The 25789-nt window shown below is 32.4% G+C and overlaps 5 protein-coding genes across 5 annotated transcripts; 4 read left to right on the top strand and 1 right to left on the bottom strand.

Moving 5' to 3' along the window:
- Positions 1-5335: 5335 nt before the first annotated feature.
- Positions 5336-7078, top strand: LOC132729080 (uncharacterized). The gene has a single exon (XM_060714823.1). The coding sequence runs from the start codon at positions 5336-5338 to the stop codon at positions 7076-7078; it is 1743 nt and encodes a 580-aa protein (XP_060570806.1).
- Positions 7079-7155: 77 nt separating this feature from the next.
- LOC132729079 (uncharacterized) lies at positions 7156-10212 on the top strand. Its single transcript, XM_060714822.1, has one exon. The coding sequence runs from the start codon at positions 7156-7158 to the stop codon at positions 10210-10212; it is 3057 nt and encodes a 1018-aa protein (XP_060570805.1).
- A 998-nt stretch (positions 10213-11210) lies between these two features.
- Positions 11211-12170, top strand: LOC132729078 (probable ATP-dependent helicase PF08_0048). The gene has a single exon (XM_060714821.1). The coding sequence runs from the start codon at positions 11211-11213 to the stop codon at positions 12168-12170; it is 960 nt and encodes a 319-aa protein (XP_060570804.1).
- Positions 12171-14675: 2505 nt separating this feature from the next.
- Positions 14676-18695, bottom strand: LOC132729077 (uncharacterized). Its single transcript, XM_060714820.1, has 3 exons — positions 18591-18695; positions 17136-18486; positions 14676-14812 (listed from the first exon to the last, which is right to left on the bottom strand). The coding sequence occupies exons 1-3, from the start codon at positions 18693-18695 to the stop codon at positions 14676-14678; spliced, it is 1593 nt and encodes a 530-aa protein (XP_060570803.1).
- Positions 18696-21653: 2958 nt separating this feature from the next.
- Positions 21654-24012, top strand: LOC132729081 (uncharacterized). Its single transcript, XM_060714824.1, has one exon. The coding sequence runs from the start codon at positions 21933-21935 to the stop codon at positions 23661-23663; it is 1731 nt and encodes a 576-aa protein (XP_060570807.1). The 5' UTR covers positions 21654-21932; the 3' UTR covers positions 23664-24012.
- Positions 24013-25789: the final 1777 nt, after the last annotated feature.

Below are 25789 nucleotides of genomic sequence, written 5' to 3'. Positions count from 1 at the left end.
AGAAACAGTTTCTTCTTTTTGTATCTTATTAATATTGAAAAAATGTATAATTTGCTGTCAGTTGTGTGTTATAAATGTGTAGTACATTTTAACATTATCTTCTGTTTAGTAAAATTAATCTATAATAATTAAGGTAAACAGAATGCTCTGGTAAAAAATATTAGAAAAATCTCTTAAAAAGACACATATAATGTGTCAAAGATAAATAATTTGTAATTCTTATAGAAAGGTACAAATAAGTGTGGTTCAACTTATGTTTTTAATGATGTTTTAGAGCATTTTAAATGTTGGTAACAACTGAAAAAGAGTAACCTGAACCAAACGTCATGTGTTGTAAAGGTAGCAAAATGTGAGGCAAAGTATTATTTTTGACTTACAAATACAAAATACTGAATTAATGTAATTATATCCAATTGCCAAGAATAACATTATCTACATTGTACATGGTCCAATGAGTACATGTAACTATTTAGAATGCAACAAGATATGTAAAAGGAAAGTTTTGAAAAAATAAAAATGTTATCTTTATCTAAGGTTTAAGGTGGACCTTTAAAAAGTTTATTTATTTTATATATATCTTAATGCACGATATCATATGTGCGAAAAAAAATTGTGTGTAAAATGATTAACTTGGGCTTGCTTTAATACTGATTACTTGTGCATGATCTTTAATATATTATAAGACATTAAATTTGTTTTGCTTTTTTTAGGTGACTTCTGTCATGGTTACTGTTTGTAACAGTGAAGGTACAGTACATGTAGGTTCAGAACAAGTTATATACATGTATACAGGAAAAGATAGCTCAAACTGGTAGTTTGTTTATAGCAAAAAAAGTGATGAAGTTTCAGCCATGAAGTTCTTCCATCGTGATGATGAATCATCATGATCCTATTTAATAGATTCTTTGCAATTATCTGTAAGGAAGAGGTTTCTGCTGCAGAGAAGAAAAAAAAAATCATACAGGTTTGTTCTTTTTTCCAATAATAAATTTAGGTCTGTTGTTGAATTGCATGTACATTAAAGGTCTTTCCTTTCATAAGGTTCTACAGGTTTGTCATCTTTGTGGTAATTACCTGATTCCCTTTAGTAATTAATTACAGTCATCAAACTTTTTAAAACATGTTTACTGTAATCACTTGTTGCATGGTGCATATGCCTGAAAGCCTAGGATTTTGTGACAAATATCATCATGTTTTACTATTAGATTATGTGGAAAAATGATTGAATAAATGAATTATAAGTTTAAGGGGTTTTTTCCAAATTTTCAACTTGCACCGATGTTGTTTGTATATCAGGGTTTTTACTTTCTAATGTTTGACTGATATCATTGCAGACCTTTACTAATTCAAAATCATGAACAAAGTATTTAATTAAACATTTTCCTTTCCAGAATTACATAATTCATTGTAGGACTAGTAATCATACAAAAAATATATATTACTGTAAACTGTTACAACTACGAAAATTAAAAAATTGAAATGTATGCTCATAGTGAAATGATCCATTCAAAAGTTAAATTTTCAATTATTTTTCTGAAAAAACAAATAACAGATTATGCCCTTGCTTCTAGTTTCTTTTAATTTGAACAAATTATGCTGTTTAATTGTTTTTCTAAAACCTTGCTCCCACTTTGCAGTAAGAAGTTGCCCACTCTTGTTCAAATGAAGCTGTCTGAAGTACCAAAGTAGAACAATGTATTATTTCTTGGAACAACTTTAATTGAAGTGAAGCTTACTATGTGAAGGAGTTTAATTTCTGTATTCAAAAAGGAAACTTCAGCATACAGAATATACCAATTTTAGGTATGTACACTTTAAATTTTTCACTGGTTATCCATCTAAAGAAAGCATCGAGATACAAAAAAAAAGCGATAATAATTATTTTGCCTGACACCAGAATACACTATGGTTCTGCTTGCAGTTAGAAGTGATGTTCTATTCTTGTACAGCAGCATTAATTGAAACAATATTTGTCCTATCATTTTAATTGAAAGAAATTGACAATATTCTTGTTTGTTTTTCAGCAGCATTTCGTAAAGTTAATTAAGTCTGTGTATAATCACACCATCCATTGCTTGCTTTTGATTTTCTTGTGAGGGGCAGAAACTAGCATTTTTACATAGTGGTGTAAGCTTAACTATGATAATTCATGCAAAGATATGTATAAAGAATATATATATATATAATATATATAAGAAATATGTCTTCGATTTTACTGGTAAATTGTTATGTATGGAGCACATGTCTTTATGATGTTGAATATATTCAGTGCCAGATAAACAATTACTTGCAACATGACAAATATATTGTTATTTTCAGATATTTGTAGCTTTCAGTTATGGGAGTACAAGACAAGATTAATTTGAACTGGAATCCTTCAGACGTTGACATAGCTAAAGGGTTTCGCAGTTTCAACTATAAATGGACATTTAAATTAATATACATTGGTTTTTATTTTATACATGTATTTGTTAATATTTTTGTTTTCCATTATTTCCCAATATTGTTAATTTTGGATAATTTTAATGCCGCAGAAAACTTGTCGGTCTTGGAGTATGGCTGTTTAACAAAAACAATACAGAGTGTTCGTCAGAAACAATGAAATTACAGTTTTGCTTGTTAATGAAACTAATTTACTCATATAAATATATCATTTTTGTAAGTATGAAAGAAATTTGGAAACATATCATATAATGGGTATTTGTTTCTTTTTGCATGCAAGATCCAAATATATTTCATAGAGTGAACAGGCAGATTTAATATTTTCATGAAATGGCATTGAAAAAAGCATATACAATGTATACTTTGGCACAATGGTTGGTAAATGGAGGCTGCTATTTTTACTGTGACTGAAAGTAGTTCAGATATAACAACCTTATTATGTCCGAGGTCTATAGGCCATCATACAAGCAAAGAGAGCAGATTTTTTTTTTTTTTCTGTGTAGAATCATTAGATTTTCAATGTTCAGATTTGAAAGTGGATTCTGTCATTATTTCCTGAATTTGTTTAATTTCCTTTCATGATTTGCAATATTAATTATCTACTTTTTATTTATCACAATTTTTTCTGAGAAATAAATGTATTTTCCCACAAAATTTCTGTTTTGTTTATAGGCTTTTACATCCTCATTCAAATAAGGGTCTGGCTACTTTTGAAATTATACTTTATTGTGAAATAATCTAAAAGTAATGTCATTTTTTTACTGAAAGCATGTTATAAGTTATGGTGTTCAATTGATTTCTGCAGGACAACTTATGAAGGAAATGAAGTGAGTTGACATTTGCCATGTTAGTATCAAAAGCAGATTTAGTTTCAATAAATTATTTTTTGATGCTGTTATACCCCTTTTTAGCTCGACTTTTTTCTTTTTAAAAAAATAGAGGTATTGTTTACAGGTCATGGCATTGCCGAGGTCATCCACAAAACTTATATTTTGAATCATTACTTTTTAGCTCACCTGAGAGCAAACGTGCTTCATGGTGAACTATTGTGATCCCCCACCATCAGTTGTCGTGGGTCGTCAAAAATTTTCTTTAAACAAATCTCCTCCGAAACCAAAGACTGCACAGTAATAAAACTTTGCAGGAATGACCCTACAGTTAGTGCCCTTAATTACTTTTGTCCAGTGCATAACTTGAAAACTAGTACATGTAGTTTGAATTCAATACAAATTCATACAATGGTCAAGCGAAATGAGAGAAAGTGCAGTGTACAATAACCATTACTCAATCTGCAGTATTTTATAGAGTTATTGATCTTTTTCCTTGTCTTTCTGGACTTATTATAGAGTAATTCAATAAAACTTCATCAATGGTCAACCACATTGAAAGGAAATGCAACATACAAGAACCACAACTTACTATCTTTAATTGCCCACAAACATAACTCTATTTCAATTCTTTTACAAGGTATTCTGTTACATCCTAATGTCCAAAGCAGTCTTGTGGGGGTATTAATCACATTAAGTGATAGTTCTATTTTTAACTGATCATACTTTACTTATTGTTTTGTGAGAATTTCATGAATCTCTCTTGATGAAATTGTGTTATTGAAAAGTCATGTATTTACAATCTCTGAAAGTTTATCCCTGATGGAACACTTATTACTAGTATGCATATAAACAGAAAGATTTTTCAACCATTTTCTTTTCGAGTTGTTTGAACACTATCCAGTCTATATGCACAAGTGTTAATTATAACTTGAATATCAGATTGGTAATAACTATAATCCCCAAGAATGAGCATGTTTTTCATATGCCTTATAAGTAGATGAAATTATCAATGCTTAGTCATTGTTAATAGAGGACTTGGTTATCTACTTCCAGCTTTTGCTTCTGTCAGTAGTGTACTCTTAAAAATTTATCCAACTTTCAAAGTATTATTTTGAGGATATAAAGCAATTTGGTTTTTCGATCTCAACTGAACCATTTGAGAAAAAATACTGGTTTTTAGTACTTTTGATAAACCGTGTTGTAATTGTTGGATGTCAATGATAAATCTCCCTGAATAAAATCATATGGCAAAATATTGCACTTTCCTTTGTACTCAGTCATTTCCACTTGAATATAACTTGACCCTTTAAAAAAAGTTGCAAAAGGACAGGAAATTTGGCCTTTCAAGTGATCACCAGCAATATAATGTCATATAAATTTGTCAGCGCAAGCGACCCTCCAGTGCTTTCAGTGCTTTGATTTTATTTAGCACTGCTTATATGTAAAGTAGTTGCGTTCTGAACCATCGTTTTCTCATGTTTTTAATCATCACATAATGTTGACTGTATAATGATACATTTGATTGTTAATATGAATTTGCTGATTTGTTTTTTTAAACAATTTGTGATATAATGTCATTACGTTCTTTACCCCTTAAATCCTGTCTGACCTGAAAGTGATTGACCTTTGCCACCCGTATACTGTCGCGAAGAACGCGATAATATTATTGTTTATTTTGTTTTTATCCGCCGGCTTGGCACTTAATTGTTGTGACCGCCGGGTATTTGTTGTAACCGCCGGGTTTGTCACCGGCGGGTTTATGTTTAATTATATGTACATGATTTTCATGATTTTTACGTGCCTTACGTGGTATATAAAAGGAATTGTTATCTTGTTTGAGTTAGTTCGTTTTAGTTCGTTAAAAGAAAAGGATTGTTATGTTGAAAATTAAAGAAATAAAAGTTTAAAGGAGGAAAAAGAGTTCTTTTAATTCCAGCGTAGTAAAGATTGCTACATTGATGGTCCCGCGAACCGGATAGAAAATCGAAAATAAATAAGTTCTAAAATATGGAATTAAATTCAAAAGAGTAAAAAATTGTCGGAAGTTCATTCAGTGATTCAAAATGGCGAACCTGAAAGGTGTGCGGACTAGATATCTCAACATCTTAAAAACGGAAATTAAAAATGCGCAAGTGATTTTGGAAAGTGATATTGATTTTAGTGACAAAGAGGAATATATTAATCGTGCTGAAAAATGTGTCGAGAAAATGAATGTTTTCCGTGAAAAACTTGAAAATCAAACGGATAAATTGATATGTGTACTTAGTGAAAAAGATGACGAGTTGATAAAATCTATTCTTGATGAAGATTGCACAATTTGTGAAGGAGTTGTGGATATGTGTTTCTCTCTTAACAAATTGAAGGAGAAATTTGTTGATGCAAAACATAAAAGTGAAACGGTAAGTGCACAACAAATTTTAGAACTACAGCATGATATGCAAAATATTGTTGTTAGTCAAATGAAACAACAACAGACAATTCTAGAAATGAACGAGAAAAAAGAAGCGATGCGATCATCGGTAAAGTTGCCAAAGTTAGACTTGCTATCATATAATGGTGATAAGCTTAAATGGTTGGAATTTTGGGACTCGTATGAGTGTACAATACATAAGAATAAATCGCTGTCAAATATTGAGAAATTCACATATTTGAGAAATAAGCTGTACGGAGAGGCAAAACGTGCTGTAATGGGTCTCGCTCTTTCTGACGAAAATTACATGTTGGCAATTCATATCTTGAAAGAACGTTTCGGAAATATACAAGAAGTGATTGATCTACATTACAATCAGATGATAAATTTAACTCCAGCCTGTAACAGAGTTGAAAGTTTGAGGGGATTTTTCGACCAAGTTGAAAAACATCTTCGAAGTCTCGAAGTCCTGAATCAAAACATAAATCAGGATGTATTTGTTTCTATGATACGTTCGAAACTACCTCAAGAAGTTTTGCTTCAACTTGAAATGCATAAAGGAACAGAGGATAAATGGACAGTGACAAATCTTCGCGATAAGTTCAAAGCTTATGTGAATGCTCGTGAGAAAGCGGAGCAAAAGCTACCATTCTCAGAATCACGGAGATATAAACAAATGAATTCTCCTAACCAGCAGAAGCAAAGAGGTAAAGTTTTCTACGGAAACCAGAGTACACAGGACCATTCAGGTAAATCTTTAAGTTCAGCTGAAGCTCTGGTTACAAGTGAAGTAAGAAATGTTGCTGACAAGAAGTTTAAGAAATGCCGGTATTGTGATAAAAAACATTGGAGTGATGAGTGTCCTACTTTTCGCACGATTGCAGAACGAAAAGGAAAACTTATAGGAAGCTGTTTAAAGTGTCTTAAATTAGGTCACAATTCCGCTGAATGTAAAGGAAAAAAGAATTGTGTATACTGTGGTGGATTTAATGTGCACCATCGTAGTTTATGTCCTAAAAAGTTTAGATTAGGTGAATTTTGTGTTGTTAATCCTGAAATAACAGACTCATTGAACAACAATGAACTCCATGAAGAAAGTGCTCTTGTGTCCTGTGATGAAAGTGTTTTAATGCAAACAGCAAGAACGGAAGTAAAAAGTCCATTTGGGACTACGAGTGAAAATGCACGTATTCTGCTTGATTCGGGATCGCAAAGGACATACATTACAGAGTCTCTAGCGAGCAAACTTGGAGTAAAGAAATTAAAAGAAGAAGAAATAAAGTTAGTTACCTTTGGATCGGACAAACCTAAGGTAATTAAAACATATTCTACAAAAGTGTGCTTGAAACTTAGTACTGGCAAATACATTGAAATAATGCCAATATTGTACCGGTAATTAGTGGAAACGTACAGAAAAAATCAGCTAAATTATTTTCTGACGAACATATGAAACATTTGTTCACAAATTTGAACATGGCTGAAGATCTTTCATCAAATAAAGAGTCATCAAAAGTGGACTTATTACTAGGAAATGATTATTACCTAGATATTGTAATGTGTCAAAGAATGGAAGTAAAACCAGGACTTTATCTCCTGGCTTCAAAGCTTGGTTGGATACTTACAGGCCGAATACAGGAAACAAGTGTATATGAAAATGAAACAAATATGCTTATTCTTACGCATGGATCAAATGTATGTGTAAGCACCACAAATGTGTTTGCTAGTGTTGATTCAGTTGTTCAAACCAAACCAGAGTTGGAAGACTTTTGGAAGATCGAATCGTTAGGAATAACAGACAGTCAAGATAATACAAATGATGAAATTGCTTTAATGAAATTTAAAGATACATTAATATATGACAACGGAATGTATCAAGTAACATGGCCTTGGAAAGAAGAAACTCCAGAATTGCCAGAAAACAGAGAGCTAGCATTGGCTCGATTGAAATCAAATATAGCAAGAATGAAAAACAAACCAGAAGTGTTGAAAAAATATAATGAAGTGATACAAGACCAACTTAGTAAAGGTGTAATCGAGAAAATAGATAGAAGTTCGATGAGTGATTTAGTGCATTATATTCCACACCATGCAGTAATTACCCCACACAAATCAACTACCAAATTACGTGTTGTTTATGACGCATCTGCAAAATCAGATAGAAACAATAAAAGTTTGAACGAGTGTTTATATCGAGGTCCAGTTATGATTCGTGATCTTTGTGGATTATTGATGCGTTTTAGACATCATCAAGTGGCATTGGTTTCGGATATTGAAAAGGCTTTTTTACAAATTGGCCTACAGCAGGATCAGCGGGATGTCACACGATTTCTGTGGATAAAAGATATAGAAAGACCAATTGTCAGTAGTGATAATGTTCAAGAATTCAGATTCTGTCGTGTTCCATTTGGTATAATATCAAGCCCCTTTTTGTTAGGTGCCACTCTTGAGAGCCATCTAGAAACATACAACAACAACATTGCTGACAAAATTAAAGGTGATATCTACGTTGATAACGTAATTACAGGTACAAATACATGGGAAGAAGCATATGATTTGTACAAGACTAGTAAAAGAATCTTTGCTAATGCCTCTATGAATCTGAGAGAATGGGCATCAAATAGTTCTCAATTAAATGAAATGATTCCGACAACAGACCAAACAAAAAGTATCTCTATCAAAGTACTCGGACATACATGGGATACAAAAAACGACACACTTACTCTAAATGAATCATCTGTGTCGAGTGATGAAAGCATTTTGACAAAACGTATAATTTTAAAGCAGATTGCATCTGTTTTCGATCCTCTAGGATTGTTGTGTCCAGTGGTGCTGGAAGGAAAGATCCTTCTGCAATCAATATGGAAGAAAAAATATGATTGGGATGATTTAATAGAGGATGATGACATTTGTGAAATTTGGTCAACTGTGAAAAGTGATATAAAATCGATTTCTGATTTTAAAATACCTCGATCTGTTTCACTGCAGAAGTACGACGAAGATACAGAATACAGATTGTTGTGTTTTTGTGATGCTTCGACAAAAGCATATGCTACGGCAATATATTTACATCAGAAAAGCAAATTAGAAACAAAAGTTGATTTAGTGTTTGCTAAAAGTAGGCTTGCGCCTTTGAAAGAAATAACTATCCCAAGATTAGAATTAATGGCAGTTTTGATAGGAGTGCGCTGTTTGAAATTCGTGAGTAATCAGCTACAGTTAAACATCAAAGAAAAATACTTATGGACAGATTCTAAGTGTGTTCTTCACTGGATCCAAAGTAAGAAAGAATTACCAGTGTTTGTAAAAAACAGAATTAGTGAGATAAAATCAGACGAAGGTATAAAATTTGAATATGTGTTAGGCAACCAGAACCCAGCGGATATAGCATCAAGAGGCTGTTCGGTAAAAACAATTAGCGATGGCAAACTGTGGTGGCATGGTCCATTATGGTTACAAGAGCCAGAAGACATGTGGATAAGTGTCAAAAGTGATAGTGATATTTGTGATAAATATGAAAACGACAATTCAGAAAAAGTTATGACTGTTTCTGAAAAAGAAAATAATGACTTAAGTGTTCTTTCGTCACCTTTTGAAATTGACATTGCAAAGTTTTCTTCACTTACAAAACTGTTAAGAGTGACAGCATTTGCTGTAAGATTTGTACGAAAACTACGAAAATTGCCATGCTGCGAAAGTAAAAGCTTAAAATACGTTGAGCTTAAAGAGGCAGAAGAAATTTGGTTAAAACATGTTCAAAGAAAACATTTTGCGTGTGTTTATGATGCCATTAAAAATGAAAAGAAAAACAATTTGCGGATTCAGTTTGGTCTCTTTATTGATGAAAAAGGTTTATTGCGATGTAAAGGTAGATTAGAAAACGCTGATCTGACTGAAAGTGCAAAACATCCAGTGCTTTTACCGAAAAAAGACCGTCTGACCTATCTCGTGATTGACAAAATGCATAAAGATCTATTACACAGTGGTGTTTCTCAAACATTAGCATATACAAGACAAAGATTTTGGATTCCACATGGTCGAGCAGTGGTAAAGTCAGTGTTACACGTGTGTTCAACATGTCGTCGCTTTGATGGTGGCCCATATAAGATTCCACAAATGCCACCACTACCTACATCGAGAGTCACGGAATGTAAACCCTTTTCACGTGTAGGACTTGATTATTTAGGACCACTTTATATCAAATCTGATAAGGGACAATCAAAAGTGTGGATATGTTTATTCACCTGTTTTGTAACACGAGCTATTCATCTTGAAATAGTGATGGATATGTCTACAGAAGAATTTCTACTATGTCTTCGAAGATTTATTTCTCAAAGAGGCACCCCTGTTCAAATATTGAGTGACAATGCGTCACAATTTAAAGCTGCATGCTCCGTTATTGAAAAAATCTGGTACAAAATGCTTCAAAGTGAAGAAGTGCAAACATATGTGTCAAATTCCAGTATCAAATGGAATTTTATTACCGAACTTGCTCCATGGATGGGAGGTTTCTATGAAAGACTTGTAGGTTAAGTAAAAAGGGTGTTTCGGAAAACATTAGGCCGACGGCTTCTAACATTAATTCAATTACAAACATTTGTTAAAGAGGCCGAAGCGGTTGTGAACTCAAGACCCCTAGTTTACGTCGGCGATGACGTCAATTCAAATATTGCATTAACTCCAAGTCATTTCTTAACATTAAACCCCAGTATCGGTATTCCAGAGTCTCATATAGACGAGAAAGATACAGATTTTATAGCGCATTACAATTCAAGTGATCGCCTAATGAATATATGGAAAAAAGGTCAGAAATTACTCAACATGTTTTGGGTTATATGGCGCAATGACTATTTGTTAAATCTTCGAGAAAGAACTCAATCAAAAATTAAAACGGGTCGAGTTCAATCACATATTGAGCCATGTGTTGGAAATATAGTATTATTAAAAGAGGATTTACCTCGCGGAAACTGGAAACTTGGGAGAATAGTGGATTTAATCCCAAGTCAGGACGGAAATGTACGCTCAGCAATGGTTAAAATACCATCGGGAAAAGTGCTGAAACGTCCACTCAAACTATTATTTCCTATTGAGATGTCCTCAACTATCAATCATAAATTAACTCAAAGTACTGAAAATGATAAAATAGATGAATACGAGCAAATATCGCGCCCGCCCCGCAAAGCAGCAGAAAGTGCTAAAATCTTGATCAAAAAGCAATTAAATTGCTAACGAATAAAAGTCGTTTTTATAAAAAAAAAATGTCGCTTACAACATGTGTAATTTTAAAAAAAATGTATACATCGGCGGAGCATACTTGGCGATAAAACATTAGCCATGAAATTCACGCGCAAAGTTTTAGACGGCGGAGCATAGTATTAGAGTGAAAACTACAACATGAAATTCACGTGAAAATCGTGCGGCGGAGTAAAAAATTTGAAAGATTTGCACGAAATTTTTATAAGTATAATACAATAAGAATTGAATCATTATGCTTGTGTCAATTGACCAGAAAGGACATAAAAAAAGAAAAAATGCCTTTGTGCTATTGCGATACCTGCAATAAAAGTTATAAAAATATAAGAAATTTGAAAAGGCATATCAAAGAAAAGCATACAATCTTAGAATATTGGAACTGTGTGGAAAAAGATTGTTCGTCAAGATTCATAAGAAGAAGTTACCTCAGCAAACATTTGATTTTAAAACACAGATATGGAGCAGACTTGGCAAGGGATGCAGCGTTACGTGCAAAAAGAGGAGATTTAAAAGAGAGTGAATATTATGAAGACGTGAGCGAAGATGAAAGTATTTTTAGTTTGTTAGCAGAAAGAGATGGAAATCACGACGAAAAACAGTTTGCTAACACAATCTTGGATTTTGACCTGACTCTTCTGCAAAATGATGAACATTTAACCAATAATTATAAAGATGAAGAAAAACAAAAAGAGTGTGGAATACCTAATGAAGAAAATGAAATGCAAGCAGAAGATAACGATGAGAGAGAATGTGAAATAAACGTAAATGATATGGAAAATGAGGAACGAGATGAAACAAATGATAATAGCTTGGTAGAAGATGACAACGGCGGCGAACTTGACTATAATGATTGTGAACAGGAAAGTGATTACATTAATACGCAGCAAAGAAGTGAAGAAAGTGATCATGATTATATTAGTGATAACGTGAGTGCTACATATGATATAAATAGTGACGTAAGTTCAAAAGATGAAAACAACAACGACTATGAAAGTGATGTTTGTGATAACCAGTATAGTGATATAAGTGTTGAGGATGATGAAGTGATTTTAAGCAGTGATGGTGAGTCTGCACATGGAAACATTGACAACAAATGCACCGATGTAGTGCCGTCAAAGGCTACAACAAGGACTCAAACTTTGATATTAACATTTACAAAGAAGACGACATACATTGGACAAAATGAAATTGAGACACACATGAGTGCCGATCAAGAATACTATGATGATTTTGAGTAACTATAAACTTTGGCCGGGAGTGTCGCGAAGAACGCGATAATATTATTGTTTATTTTGTTTTTATCCGCCGGCTTGGCACTTAATTGTTGTGACCGCCGGGTATTTGTTGTAACCGCCGGGTTTGTCACCGGCGGGTTTATGTTTAATTATATGTACATGATTTTCATGATTATTACGTGCCTTACGTGGTATATAAAAGGAATTGTTATCTTGTTTGAGTTAATTCGTTTTAGTTCGTTAAAAGTAAAGGATTGTTATGTTGAAAATTAAAGAAATAAAAGTTTAAAGGAGGAAAAAGAGTTATTTTAATTCCAGCGTAGTAAAGATTGCTACATATACAGCCAAGCAAGTTAAGCATGTACATTCGAGTTGTCTGATCAGCTTTTTTCTATCCTAATACTGAAATCTTATACACTTCAAATGGAATCTCCCAAACTCCATTTCACGGCAAGCAGGTCAATTTTTAATAACCAGAAAGTTGATAAGATAAAGTTTACATCAGATTTTTGGCTTCAGTTGGCTTTTCTATTATAAGATTCTTAGATTCAGTATATCATAATATAATATACATGTACATGTAAAGAATTATTGTTAACCATTACACGAAAGTTATGTTATAAAATGTATATATTTTACTGTTTCCTTTATTATACCTTATACATGTATCATGCTCTTCAGAATGAATAGATATAACTAATACGAGTTATAGTATGTGTGTTTAATTATATTGCTTTATCTGAATATCTACGGAAGCGTATCAGGGCCTACAGTTGGTGAGACGTTTTGCGCTAAGTCGACTTATTTTTATTTGCATTGATAAGATGTTTTTGCATTTCTCGATAAAATTTAATGACAAAGATCAGGAGCTTTGAGGCATTGCAACTGAATTTTTCTCGATGAGCTTGAAACTTTTGTCTCTTCGACAAAAATCCTGTCGAAACTTCTTGATTTCACGACTTTGCTGAAATATTTAGTAAGACGCAAAGACGTTACTCGCATTGATAAATAGCTCACGTAATTCCACAAAGTCTTTTTGCAATGATTAAAAACTTCTACGTATTACGTATTAATCATCTTCATGGAATGTTTAACGTATTGTGTATTAAGTATAACGTCTTCATGGATTGTTTTTGGTCAAAACGAGAAAAAACAAGTTGACATGACATGAAACTTTAAGATAAGTGGAGGCCCTGATAAGCTTCCGTAAATATCATATACATGTAAACTCTCTTTGAGAAGTTTTTTTTAATACGGTTTATATATATACTCGATTGACTTTACTATTATAAGACACATCATAATATAATAAAAAAGTAGATATGCATGGAATTATTGTTAACAATTGCATGAAAGTTATTTCAGAAAATGTATATAATTTATTGTGTCTTATCATATACAATGTACCTACTATCATGCTCATCAGGATGAATAAATATAACTAACCGGAGTTACAGTATTTGAGTTTTATATTCTAACTGCATTGCCTTATCATAACAGTTACAAGAATTAATGATCTCGAATTCACGATTTCAACAACACGAATTTATGATTTCAACTTGAAGAAATTAACTTAACGATTTTACGTTTTGAGTTTCACAAGATCAACTTGACAAATTCGTGATTTCAACTTCAAGAATTCTTGATAAAAAATTCATAATTTTGTAATTATAGTGAATTCATGAAAGTTAAAGCAGCACGCCTCCATATTCATGCTAATTTTCATTAAAATTTTGAAAATGTATTTGAATGTGTAATATTGTGAAGGGACCAAAAGGAAGCAATTTACACATTATCAATGGCACTTACAAACCACATTAATTACCAAAAAGTGGTCAAAATAAGCATCAATAGCCTTTACTGCGTTAGTAACGGAGTAGTTATAAATACTGAAAAATCCATCATTAATCACACATTATATTTCAAATATTACTTGAATTTTTGAAACTTTTTACTTTTCCTTTCATCTTAGTTCATTTTTGCTCAAGTTTGACTTCATTGAAATATTTTGGACTCATCTGGGGCCATGTAGCTTTAAAATCTTAAATTGAGTGGCTATGCAAAATATCAGACAAAATATAAAATGCCAGACATTTATAGAATATAAATGACAAACAATTTAATGACATACAATAAACAAACATTTTATGGTATATAAATGGGTGACATTTGGCTAAAAGTTATACTCATGTCATGTTATATAACATGTGAGCAGGGTAAAACGTAAATAAATGTTTCTCAATAGTTCGTTGGGCCAAGTTCCAATCCGGTCTATTTATTCAATGTACAATCATTTATGTCTCTTTATATACGCCCCAATAATGCCTATGGAAAAATGCTATGTCTAGACGCAATACATATACAATAGGCTCCTTATCATATAGGCCTCATAACCTCGAGCTCTGATCACCTTCTAGTACCGCCCATAGTTTTCTCGTTTAAGGCACAAACAAATTTTACTTCGGTGGTCGCTTTTCATGGAATGGCACTAAAGTGCCACATTGAAGATTATATGATCATACCCGTATGATGTTTCTCCATGGCGGATATAGGCCCTGGCTTCAGAGCTCCACCCACCGCCTGCTCAGCCCAAAGATACAAAGATACGTTCATGAGCTGGAATAAACGCGTGTCAGTTTCATGCACTTTAGTCATAGTGTACACCATTATCAAATCATTTAATGCTGTCGCACACGCTGTGTGTGTGACTTTGAGTCTATTTATACTCGCCACCGGTTGCCTGTATGGTCAATTCCTCCAGAAAGGTATTAGTCTTTTTACATTTTATATTTACATTTGTATCTCTTCTTGTATCTTGAGGACACAGTTTAAGCTGCACGCCTCCAGATGAGCCAAAATATTTCAAGAAATTCAATTTTTAGAAACATGTATTCAAATCTTAGGAAAAATAAAAAGATTAAATATCTAATTTATTATTTACATGTTATGTGCGATTAATGACTGATATTGCGGTAGAAATCACTTTAATTCCACTGCGTTACTAACGCAGTATGAGGTTTTTATGTATATTTTGACCTCTCTTTGGTAATTTACGTAGATTGTAAGTGCCTTTTGCAAGGTGTAAATTACATTCTTTGTTCACTTCACGTTATGTTACTTTTAAACACATTTTCAATTTTTCATGAAAATTTGCATGAATCTGGAGGCATTCAAAAATTTTATTTTGCAATGATTAAAACCTTCTACGTATTACGTATTAATCATAACGTCTTCATGGAATGTTTTATGTATTACGTATTAATCATAACGTCTTCATGGAATGTTTTTGGTCAAAACGAGAAGAAACAAGTTGACATGACGTGCAACTTTTAGATAAGTGAAGGCCCTGATAAGCTTCCGTAATTATATACGGAAGCGTATCAGGGATAATTATATTATGATATGTCTTAGAATAGATAAAGTCAATTGAGTATATATAAGCCGTATTTAAAGAAAATAAACTTCCAAATATATAAGGAATATATGATATATGTATATGTATATGATATTCTACGGAAGGTTATCAGGGCCTCCACCTATCAAAAGTTTCACGTCGTGTCAACTCGTTTTTTCTCGTTTTGACCAAAAACATTCCATGAAGACGTTATGATTAATACGTAATACGTAAAACGTTACATGAAGACGTTATGATTAATACGTAATACGTAGAAGTTTTTAATCATTGCAAAAAAAACTTTGTTGAATTACGTGAGCTATTTGTCAATGCGAGTAAGGTCTTTGCGTCTTACAAAATAGTTCAGCAAAGTCGTGAAATCAAAAGTTTCGACAGGAGTTCTGTCGAAGAGACAAAAGCTTCAAACATATCGAGAAAAAATCAGTCGCAATGCCTAAAAGCTTCTCATGTTTGTCAGTAAATTGTATTGAGAAATGCAAAAACATCTTATCAATGCGAATGAAAATAAATCGACTTATCGCAAAACATCTCACCAACTGTAGGCCCTGATACGCTTCCGTAATATTCAGATAAAGCAATATAATTAAACACACATACTATAATTCCAATTAGTTATATCTATTCATCCTGAAGAGCATGATACATGTATCACCGGGTGCATGTATAAGGTATAATAAAGGACACAGTAAAATATATACATTTTATAACATAACTTTCATGTAATGGTTAACAATAATTCTTTACATATACATGTATATTATATTATGATATATCTTATTATAGAAAGTCAACTGAAGCCAAAAAAACTATTGTAAACTTTATTTATCAACTTTCTGGTTATTAAAAATTGACCTGCTTAATTCGTGAAGTCGAGTTTGGTATATTCCATTTGAAGTGTATAAGAGTTCAACATTAGAATAGAAAAAAGTTGTTCAGACTGCTCGAATGTATGTGCTGGCTTGGCTGTATACGGGTGGCAAAGGCTAATCACGTTTAGGTCGGTAAAGGTATAAAAAGAACGTAATGACATTATATCACAAATTGTGTAACAAAAACAAATCAGCAAATTCATATTCACAATCAAATGTATCATTATACAGTCAACATTATGTGATGATTTAAAACATAAGATAACTATGGTACAGAACGCAACTACTTTACATATAAGCAGTGCTAAATAAAAAAAATGGAGAAAAAGTGATCCTTTGGTAAGGTAACACTAATCACAATAGTATTACACGAAAATGGCAGACTCGGTTTGAGTCTGTACACGAAAAGTTAAATCTGTCGAAGTTAAGTATAATTCAATGATCCATCCATCATATATCATCATACATTCTTGTTTCATTCTTTAATAACTTTGTGTGTGCGTGCGCGTGCGCGTGAATCTTTTATGTGAAACAGAGAATAGTGCTGTTATGTTGATATTTTGAATTTCTGCATTTTTCTATTTTCAACACAGTTATTTGTAACAACAAAAAATGATTTATCACGTGAGACACATAATTTATATAAATAGTCCATATCTATCTTGTATGATGACAATATCTGACCTCTTTGTGATATCTGTACAACGGTTTTTGTTTTGCTGCTACACACCAGGATAGTATCAGAAGGACCAACTGCTACACCACATGGTTCCTGTATCTGATCATCCTTCACTACGACTCTTGTGTCTGTCTTGATATCATATATGTAGACAGTATGCTCGACTTTATCTGTTATCACCACTTTGTCACTGCTCTTTATGTAAGTACTATCGCTAGTGTCTACAGGATATGATTTGTTTGGAAAGTTAACACCAAAATCACTCTCCTCTCCTGTCAATGATACAATACGAACAGGTCTTGGTTTACCACAAGTCCCTACAACGAAATGTCTATCATCTTTCAAACATATACAGTAATACATTGTGTTCACTTTATATGTTCTTCTCGGTGTTATTTCATTACATTTACTAACGTGTAAAAATTCTATATTGTACCCTACACCTTGTGTTATCGCTATTTCCTCCTCAGATACTACAACAACAGATAATGGTATGTAAGACAGCTGATATGATCCTTCTTTCTCAAGCTTATCATTGTACACTAAACATTTCTTGTTCGTGTTATCAACAGCCACCAGTCTACCATCAGGTAGAAAATCTATACCTGTATATAACGGTACATCTGTGTCATTTTCTGTCTTCTTCAAAATAATAGCAGAAACTGGTGTTAATTTCATCATCATGTTAACAGAATTAACCTCTCCCTGGTGATGAAACTTGAATTGTAATTGTCCTGGAACATATTCATTTACAGGTAATGGCGGCAGCTTTATTGTGTCGTCAAATTGAAAAGAAATGTTCACATTCTCTAATCTCTGACATTCCTCCTTGATGTTTCTGCAGAGAGCGTTGACTTTACTCTCCATTTTCCGTTCTGCTATATATTTCTGTACTGGAGTTCCATTTTTGAAAATATTTTCAATCGTCTCTAAGCACTTTGTTACATCAGCCAAATGTTTCTCGTTTTGTGTTTGCTTCTTTGTCAGATATCGTAATGTTTCTTTCTGCAGAATTTCAGCTCTTTTGTTAACGGAATCTTCTAGATCGACAAACATATTCATAACTTCGTCTCGCATTTGTCTAATTTTTACTTGTATTTCTTTTATATCTTGAGCAAGTTGATCTTTTGAAGAGCAAATCTGTCTCGCAACGCTCTCAGCAGCTTCCTTAGCTTCCTTCAATTTCTCCCCTAATGTAGAAATTGGTGAGGTTATTTTTTCGGCAATCTTCTCAATTTCTACAACGCTGTGACATTTTCGATGATTAACAATGGCACACTTACTGCAGCAAAGCTTCTTTTCATCTTCACAGAAAAATTCTAAAGAACGTTGATGTTCATCACATAAATCTAATGCCTTTGTTTCAAACGAAATACTTGCAACATCAGCTTCTTTCACGCCCACCAATTTATGATTTTTCAAGATGGCGAGCACGTTGTGTACATTTGAACAATCATTACATTGGAATTCATTACAAGTTGAACAAAACTTGGTTGACACAAATGTTCCTTCACACGACCAGGAACTTCATCATCCTCTTCTATTTTACTTCCATTCTCCGCCATTTTGTGTAACGATTATATTTTCCCTATTTGAGAAATTAATCTCGAGGTCAATACACAACGACACTGTATTACAGCTTAGATATTAAGAACATTTTGTTTAGAAACAAACATTTTGCTTGTGTAATGTGTTACCTGAATGTTGTTATTTGTTTCTTAACAATGAGCAATAGAAAAACATTTTTTATAATTATGATATTACAGATTATTTACAGTTTCCTCATTTCTGAAAATAAGCCCTTCTAATGGCAAAGTCTTAGTTCAGAAATATATCCATAACTCATAAACCACACGGTAAATTTTATTTAAATTTTGCATACAGGTGACCTTGAAGACATATAACTGTCCTATGTTGTCAATTTTACAGTTCCTTATGGTGCCCATTACCCATGGTCTACCTTAACTTATAACGGTTAAAGTGACATTATCCCCATTCAAAGGTATTTAGTCAGTGAACAGTTGAAGATATAATTTACTTCACATGAACAATATATAACTGAAATATCTGTAAATATCCATTGAAATTTACCTGTTACATTCAAATTAAAAATAATGGGAGTAGCCTTTTTAAATTTCAGGTTGATATTTTGTTATATTTAACATTTTACAGTATCAACTGTCGGTCTATCAAAATCATTACAGTCAATCTTAGAAATACAGTTAGTTCAGCTCCAATTGACGATGAAATAATGAGTATAATTTGAATGTTTATAACAGTCCTTTATGGAAGCCCTGGAGGGACATTTGAAATTAATATTTAAAACTTAAAACTTATTATTTAATTCTTAATATTTAAAATTTAATTCTTAATATTTAAAAATTAATTATTAATACTTAAAAATTAAGAACATAATACATAAGACGCGGTATTTGAATTCAACGGTCTCTTGCAAAAGGTTGCTACACGAAGAAAAATTGGCTAATTCGATATAGCTGCTTACAGGTAATTGCCATTATATATATATATATACAATAAACATTCCGAGAAATATTATATCTCGATTGTTATATTTTTCATGCTAACAGTTTAAACCATAAAGATATGTTAAGTTTATCATGGTGCCGTTTTACATTTTATTGACTACATGGTGCAGTTGAGATGTTTATCAATACATTTTGTTCTGGTTGAAGCTTTAAAACTGACAGAAATGTACCTCCTTGTCAGGGGTTAGGTTTGTCTAACGATAATGTTTAGTTGTAGGTGGTGGATAACAATATTACATGTTTACAGCCCCAGCCCTTTGTTTTTATAACACTATATTTCATTTATTTATATTTCTTTCAAGGTCGTAAACATGGAGATCCCGTTGCTGTTCGCCTTTATCATTTTATTGAAAGTGACTCCTGTGTCAACAGATGTGTCATCCCTATTGCCATCTGGAAACGGACGCACCAGGTTAGAAGTGATTACGCAGTACTTTCATACTGACTTCATGTATGCATAAATTGTTTTACCACAACATCCGTCAGATACTTCGTTGTAATTATTATGTGCGCAGTTTAGCGGGGACGGCTTATGGTACCAAGGTGGATGAATACGTTGACAGATTTGAGAGCTCGTGGACGAATTGATACGTCAAACCCTTTTCATGCAAAATGCTTGCGATTTTATTTAGCGGATGTTCTTCAAGCGGGACTTTATCGCATTGTATTCACTGGAATTTACACAATGTGCGACCACAAAAACATGTAGACATGTGCACTTGTATTGCATTGTATTGGAAGACCAGAAATAAAATGTTGTTAAATGTACTACATGTTCTACTGATTATGGTGTTAATATTGATTTGTAGGATATTGAATATGAAACAAATCCAGATGATTGAATATTAGACAATAATATATATACTTTTAATAAATAAACATTAATGTTCACAGTTTTCCGAAGTATGTGCTTTTTATGTTTAACTGCTCGTTAAAATTTCTAGGCCGATCTCGAGTTCGCTTTACTTTTTGTTAGAACAGGCCATAAATCAAACGGAAAAAATAATAAAAGAACTTAAACACGAGACCTCTCTTGAAACATTCTGATTCTACATTGATGATTGCATGACAAATCTTAGAATAAACATTGCTAGAAATCTAAGCTAAACCGTATGTAGGAAATTAGAAAATAAACCATATTAGCTTTTTTTAGGCAGTACTATTTTTAACTAAAAATAGTACTGCCTAAAAAAAGCTAATATGGTTTGATTTATGGCCTGTTCTAACAAAAAGTAAAGCGAACTCGAGATCGGCCTAGAAATTTTAACGAGCAGTTAAACATAAAAAGCAAACATTCCGAGAAATATTATATCTCGATTGTTATATTTTTCATGTATATATATATATATATATATATATATATATAATGGCAATTACCTGTAAGCAGCTATATCGAATTAGCCAATTTTTCTTCGTGTAGCAACCTTTTGCAAGAGACCGTTGAATTCAAATACCGCGTCTTATGTATTATGTTCTTAATTTTTAAGTATTAATAATTAATTTTTAAATATTAAGAATTAAATTTTAAATATTAAGAATTAAATAATAAGTTTTAAGTTTTAAATATTAATTTCAAATGTCCCTCCAGGGCTTCCATAAAGGACTGTTATAAACATTCAAATTATACTCATTATTTCATCGTCAATTGGAGCTGAACTAACTGTATTTCTAAGATTGACTGTAATGATTTTGATAGACCGACAGTTGATACTGTAAAATGTTAAATATAACAAAATATCAACCTAAAATTTAAAAAGGCTACTCCCATTATTTTTAATTTGAATGTAACAGGTAAATTTCAATGGATATTTACAGATATTTCAGTTATATATTGTTCATGTGAAGTAAATTATATCTTCAACTTTACATGACATACTACTAATAAAAGATATCTTCTGAAAATAAAGAAGATACCAAAACAATATGCACAATTGTAAATTTGATCTCGAAAAACACGTTTCCTAACCTTATTTAGTTTCATTACTCGTAATCCAAATATAGAATTCATGGAAATTTAACTTCCGCGTTCCAAAGTGATCTAATGTTTTGTAGCAACGACATGTAAAACATTCGAGGGATAACATTAAGATCTGGAACAAGATATTATGTCTTACATGAACATTTTATTTCGTTAAATCAGTTATAAACCGTGATTTGTTTCATTGAAATATCTAAGTTTCTGCTGTAATACAGTGTCGTTGTGTATTGACCTCGAGATTAATTTCTCAAATAGGGATAATATAATCGTTACACAAAATGGCGGAGAGTGGAAGTAAAATAGAAGAGGATGATGAAGTTCCTGGTCGTGTGAAGGAACATTTGTGTCAACCATGTTTAAGTAAGGATAAGCAAACTGTAGCTGACAAGTTTTGTTCAACTTGTAATGAATTCCAATGTAATGATTGTTCAAATGTACACAACGTGCTCGCCATCTTGAAAAATCATAAATTGGTGGGCGTGAAAGAAGCTGATGTTGCAAGTATTTCGTTTGAAACAAAGGCATTAGATTTATGTGATGAACATCAACGTTCTTTAGAATTTTTCTGTGAAGATGAAAAGAAGCTTTGCTGCAGTAAGTGTGCCATTGTTAATCATCGAAAATGTCACAGCGTTGTAGAAATTGAGAAGATTGCCGAAAAAATAACCTCACCAATTTCTACATTAGGGGAGAAATTGAAGGAAGCTAAGGAAGCTGCTGAGAGCGTTGCGAGACAGATTTGCTCTTCAAAAGATCAACTTGCTCAAGATATAAAAGAAATACAAGTAAAAATTAGACAAATGCGAGACGAAGTTATGAATATGTTTGTCGATCTAGAAGATTCCGTTAACAAAAGAGCTGAAATTATGCAGAAAGAAACATTACGATATCTGACAAAGAAGCAAACACAAAACGAGAAACATTTGGCTGATGTAACAAAGTGCTTAGAGACGATTGAAAATATTTTCAAAAATGGAACTCCAGTACAGAAATATATAGCAGAACGGAAAATGGAGAGTAAAGTCAATGCTCTCTGCAGAAACATCAAGGAGGAATGTCAGAGATTAGAGAATGTGAACATTTCTTTTCAATTTGACGACACAATAAAGCTGCCGCCATTACCTGTAAATGAATATGTTCCAGGACAATTACAATTCAAGTTTCATCACCAGGGAGAGGTTAATTCTGTTAACATGATGATGAAATTAACACCAGTTTCTGCTATTATTTTGAAGAAGTCAGAAAATGACACAGATTTACCGTTATATACAGGTATAGATTTTCTACCTGATGGTAGACTGGTGGCTGTTGATAACACGAACAAGAAATGTTTAGTGTACAATGATAAGCTTGAGAAAGAAGGATCATATCAGCTGTCTTACATACCATTATCTGTTGTTGTAGTATCTGAGGAGGAAATAGCGATAACACAAGGTGTAGGATACAATATAGAATTTTTACACGTTAGTAAATGTAATGAAATTACACCGAGAAGAACATATAAAGTGAACACAATATATTACTGTATATGTTTGAAAGATGATAGACATTTCGTTGTAGGGACTTGTGGTAAACCAAGACCTGTTCGTATTGTATCATTGACAGGAGAGGAGAGTGATTTTGGTGTTAACTTTCCAAACAAATCATATCCTGTAGACACTAGCGATAGTACTTACATAAAGAGCAGTGACAAAGTGGTGATAACAGATAAAGTCGAGCATACAGTCTATATATATGATATCAAGACAGACACAAGAGTCGTAGTGAAGGATGATCAGATACAGGAACCATGTGGTGTAGCAGTTGGTCCTTCTGATACTATCCTGGTGTGTAGCAGCAAAACAAAAACCGTTGTACAGATATCACAAAGAGGTCAGATATTGTCATCATACAAGATAGATATGGACTATTTATATAAATTATGTGTCTCACGTGATAAATCATTTTTTGTTGTTACAAGTAACTGTGTTGAAAATAGTAAAATGCAGAAATTCAAAATATCAACATAACAGCACTATTCTCTGTTTCACATAAAAGATTCACGCGCACGCGCACGCACACACAAAGTTATTAAAGAATGAAACAAGAATGTATGATGATATATGATGGATGGATCATTGAATTATACTTAACTTCGACAGACTTAACTTTTCGTGTACAGACTCAAACCGAGTCTGCCATTTTCGTGTAATACTATTGTGATTAGTGTTACCTTACCAAAGGATCACTTTTTCTCCATTTTTTTTATTTAGCATTGCTTATATGTAAAGTAGTTGCGTTCTGTACCATAGTTATCTTATGTTTTTAATCATCACATAATGTTGACTGTATATTGATACATTTGATTGTGAATATGAATTTGCTGATTTGTTTTTTTACACAATTTGTGATATAATGTCATTACGTTCTTTTTATACTTTACCGACCTAAACGTGATTAGCCTTTGCCACCCGTATACAGCCAAGCCAGCACATACATTCGAGCAGTCTGAAAACCACTTTTTTCTATTCTAATGTTGAACTCTTATACACTTCAAATGGAATATACCAAACTCGACTTCACGAATTAAGCAGGTCAATTTTTAATAACCAGAAAGTTGATAAATAAAGTTTACAATAGTTTTTTTGGCTTCAGTTGACTTTCTATAATAAGATATATCATAATATAATATACATGTATATGTAAAGAATTATTGTTAACCATTACATGAAAGTTATGTTATAAAAATGTATCTATTTTACTGTGTCCTTTATTATACCTTATACATGCACCCGGTGATACATGTATCATGCTCTTCAGGATGAATAGATATAACTAATTGGAATTATAGTATGTGTGTTTAATTATATTGCTTTATCTGAATATTACGGAAGCGTATCAGCGCCTACAGTTGGTGAGATGTTTTGCGATAAGTCGATTTATTTTCATTCGCATTGATAAGATGTTTTTGCATTTCTCAATAAAATTTACTGACAAACATGAGAAGCTTTTAGGCATTGCGACTGATTTTTTCTCGATATGTTTGAAGCTTTTGTCTCTTCGACAGAACTCCTGTCGAAACTTTTGATTTCACGACTTTGCTGAACTATTTTGTAAGACGCAAAGACCTTACTCGCATTGACAAATAGCTCACGTAATTCAACAAAGTTTTTTTTGCAATGATTAAAAACTTCTACGTATTACGTATTAATCATAACGTCTTCATGTAATGTTTTACGTTTTACGTATTAATCATAACGTCTTCATGGAATGTTTTTGGTCAAAACGAGAAAAAACGAGTTGACACGATACGCTTCCGTATATAATAAATAAAGTAGATATGTATAGAATTATTGTTAACGATTACATGAAAGTTGTGTAAAAAAATGTATATAATTTATTGTGTATTATCATATACAATGTACCTACTATCATGCTCATCTGGATGAATAAATATAACTAACCGGAGTTACAGTATTTGAGTTTTATATTCTAATTGCATTGCCTTATCTAAATGTCATACATAACAGGGCAAGAATTAATGATCTCGAATTCACGATTTCAACAACACGAATTTATGATTTCAACTTGAAGAAATTAACTTAACAATTTTACGTTTTGAGTTTCACAATATCAACTTGACAAATTCGTGATTTCAACTTCACGAATTCTTGATAAAAAAAATCATAATTTTGTAATTATAGTGAATTCATGAAATTGAGTGACTATGCAAACATCAGACATAATATAAAATGCCAGACATTTTATAGACTGAATATAAATGGCAAACGATTTAATGACATACAAAAATTTTAACAACATTTTTTGTTTTAAATGGGGGAATTTCAAATTTATTCATGCATTTATTTTAAAATGTGAGAAGGCCCAGGGAAAAACGTAAAAAACATTACCATGGCTCCTTATTATTAGGCCTCGTAACCCCGAGTCTGAGCTTGACACCCTTTTAGTACCGCCATATTTTTTCGTTTTTAAAGGACAACAATTTTTATTGGGGGGTTTTTCTCTTTTTATAAAATGGCTTAAGTGCCCATTTAAAAATTAAGGGTCAATCCCTATAAAGTTTCTCCATGGCGGATATAGGCCCCGGTTCAGACTGCACCTCCCTGCTCAACCCAAAAATACAAGATAGTTCATA

Source organism: Ruditapes philippinarum, unplaced genomic scaffold, assembly GCF_026571515.1.
Source record: "Ruditapes philippinarum isolate M1 unplaced genomic scaffold, ASM2657151v2 ctg7593_1_1_1_1, whole genome shotgun sequence".
NCBI classification, from domain to species: Eukaryota; Metazoa; Mollusca; class Bivalvia; order Venerida; family Veneridae; genus Ruditapes; species Ruditapes philippinarum.
This window is presented reverse-complemented; position numbering and strand designations above follow the sequence as displayed.

Coding starts and splice junctions, on each gene's coding strand:
- LOC132729080 (XM_060714823.1), top strand. CDS start 5,336: ATGGCGAACCTGAAAGGTGTGCGGACTAGATATCTCAACATCTTAAAA.
- LOC132729081 (XM_060714824.1), top strand. CDS start 21,933: ATGGCGGAGAGTGGAAGTAAAATAGAAGAGGATGATGAAGTTCCTGGT.
- LOC132729077 (XM_060714820.1), bottom strand. CDS start 18,695: ATGGCGGAGAATGGAAGTAAAATAGAAGAGGATGATGAAGTTCCTGGT. Junction 18,487..18,590: donor AACTTGTAATGAATTCCAAT/GTAATGATTGTT, acceptor TTTGAAACAAAG/GCATTAGATTTATGTGATGA. Junction 14,813..17,135: donor TGTACAGATATCACAAAGAG/GTCAGATATTGT, acceptor CTATGACTAAAG/TGCATGAAACTGACACGCGT.
- LOC132729078 (XM_060714821.1), top strand. CDS start 11,211: ATGCCTTTGTGCTATTGCGATACCTGCAATAAAAGTTATAAAAATATA.
- LOC132729079 (XM_060714822.1), top strand. CDS start 7,156: ATGGCTGAAGATCTTTCATCAAATAAAGAGTCATCAAAAGTGGACTTA.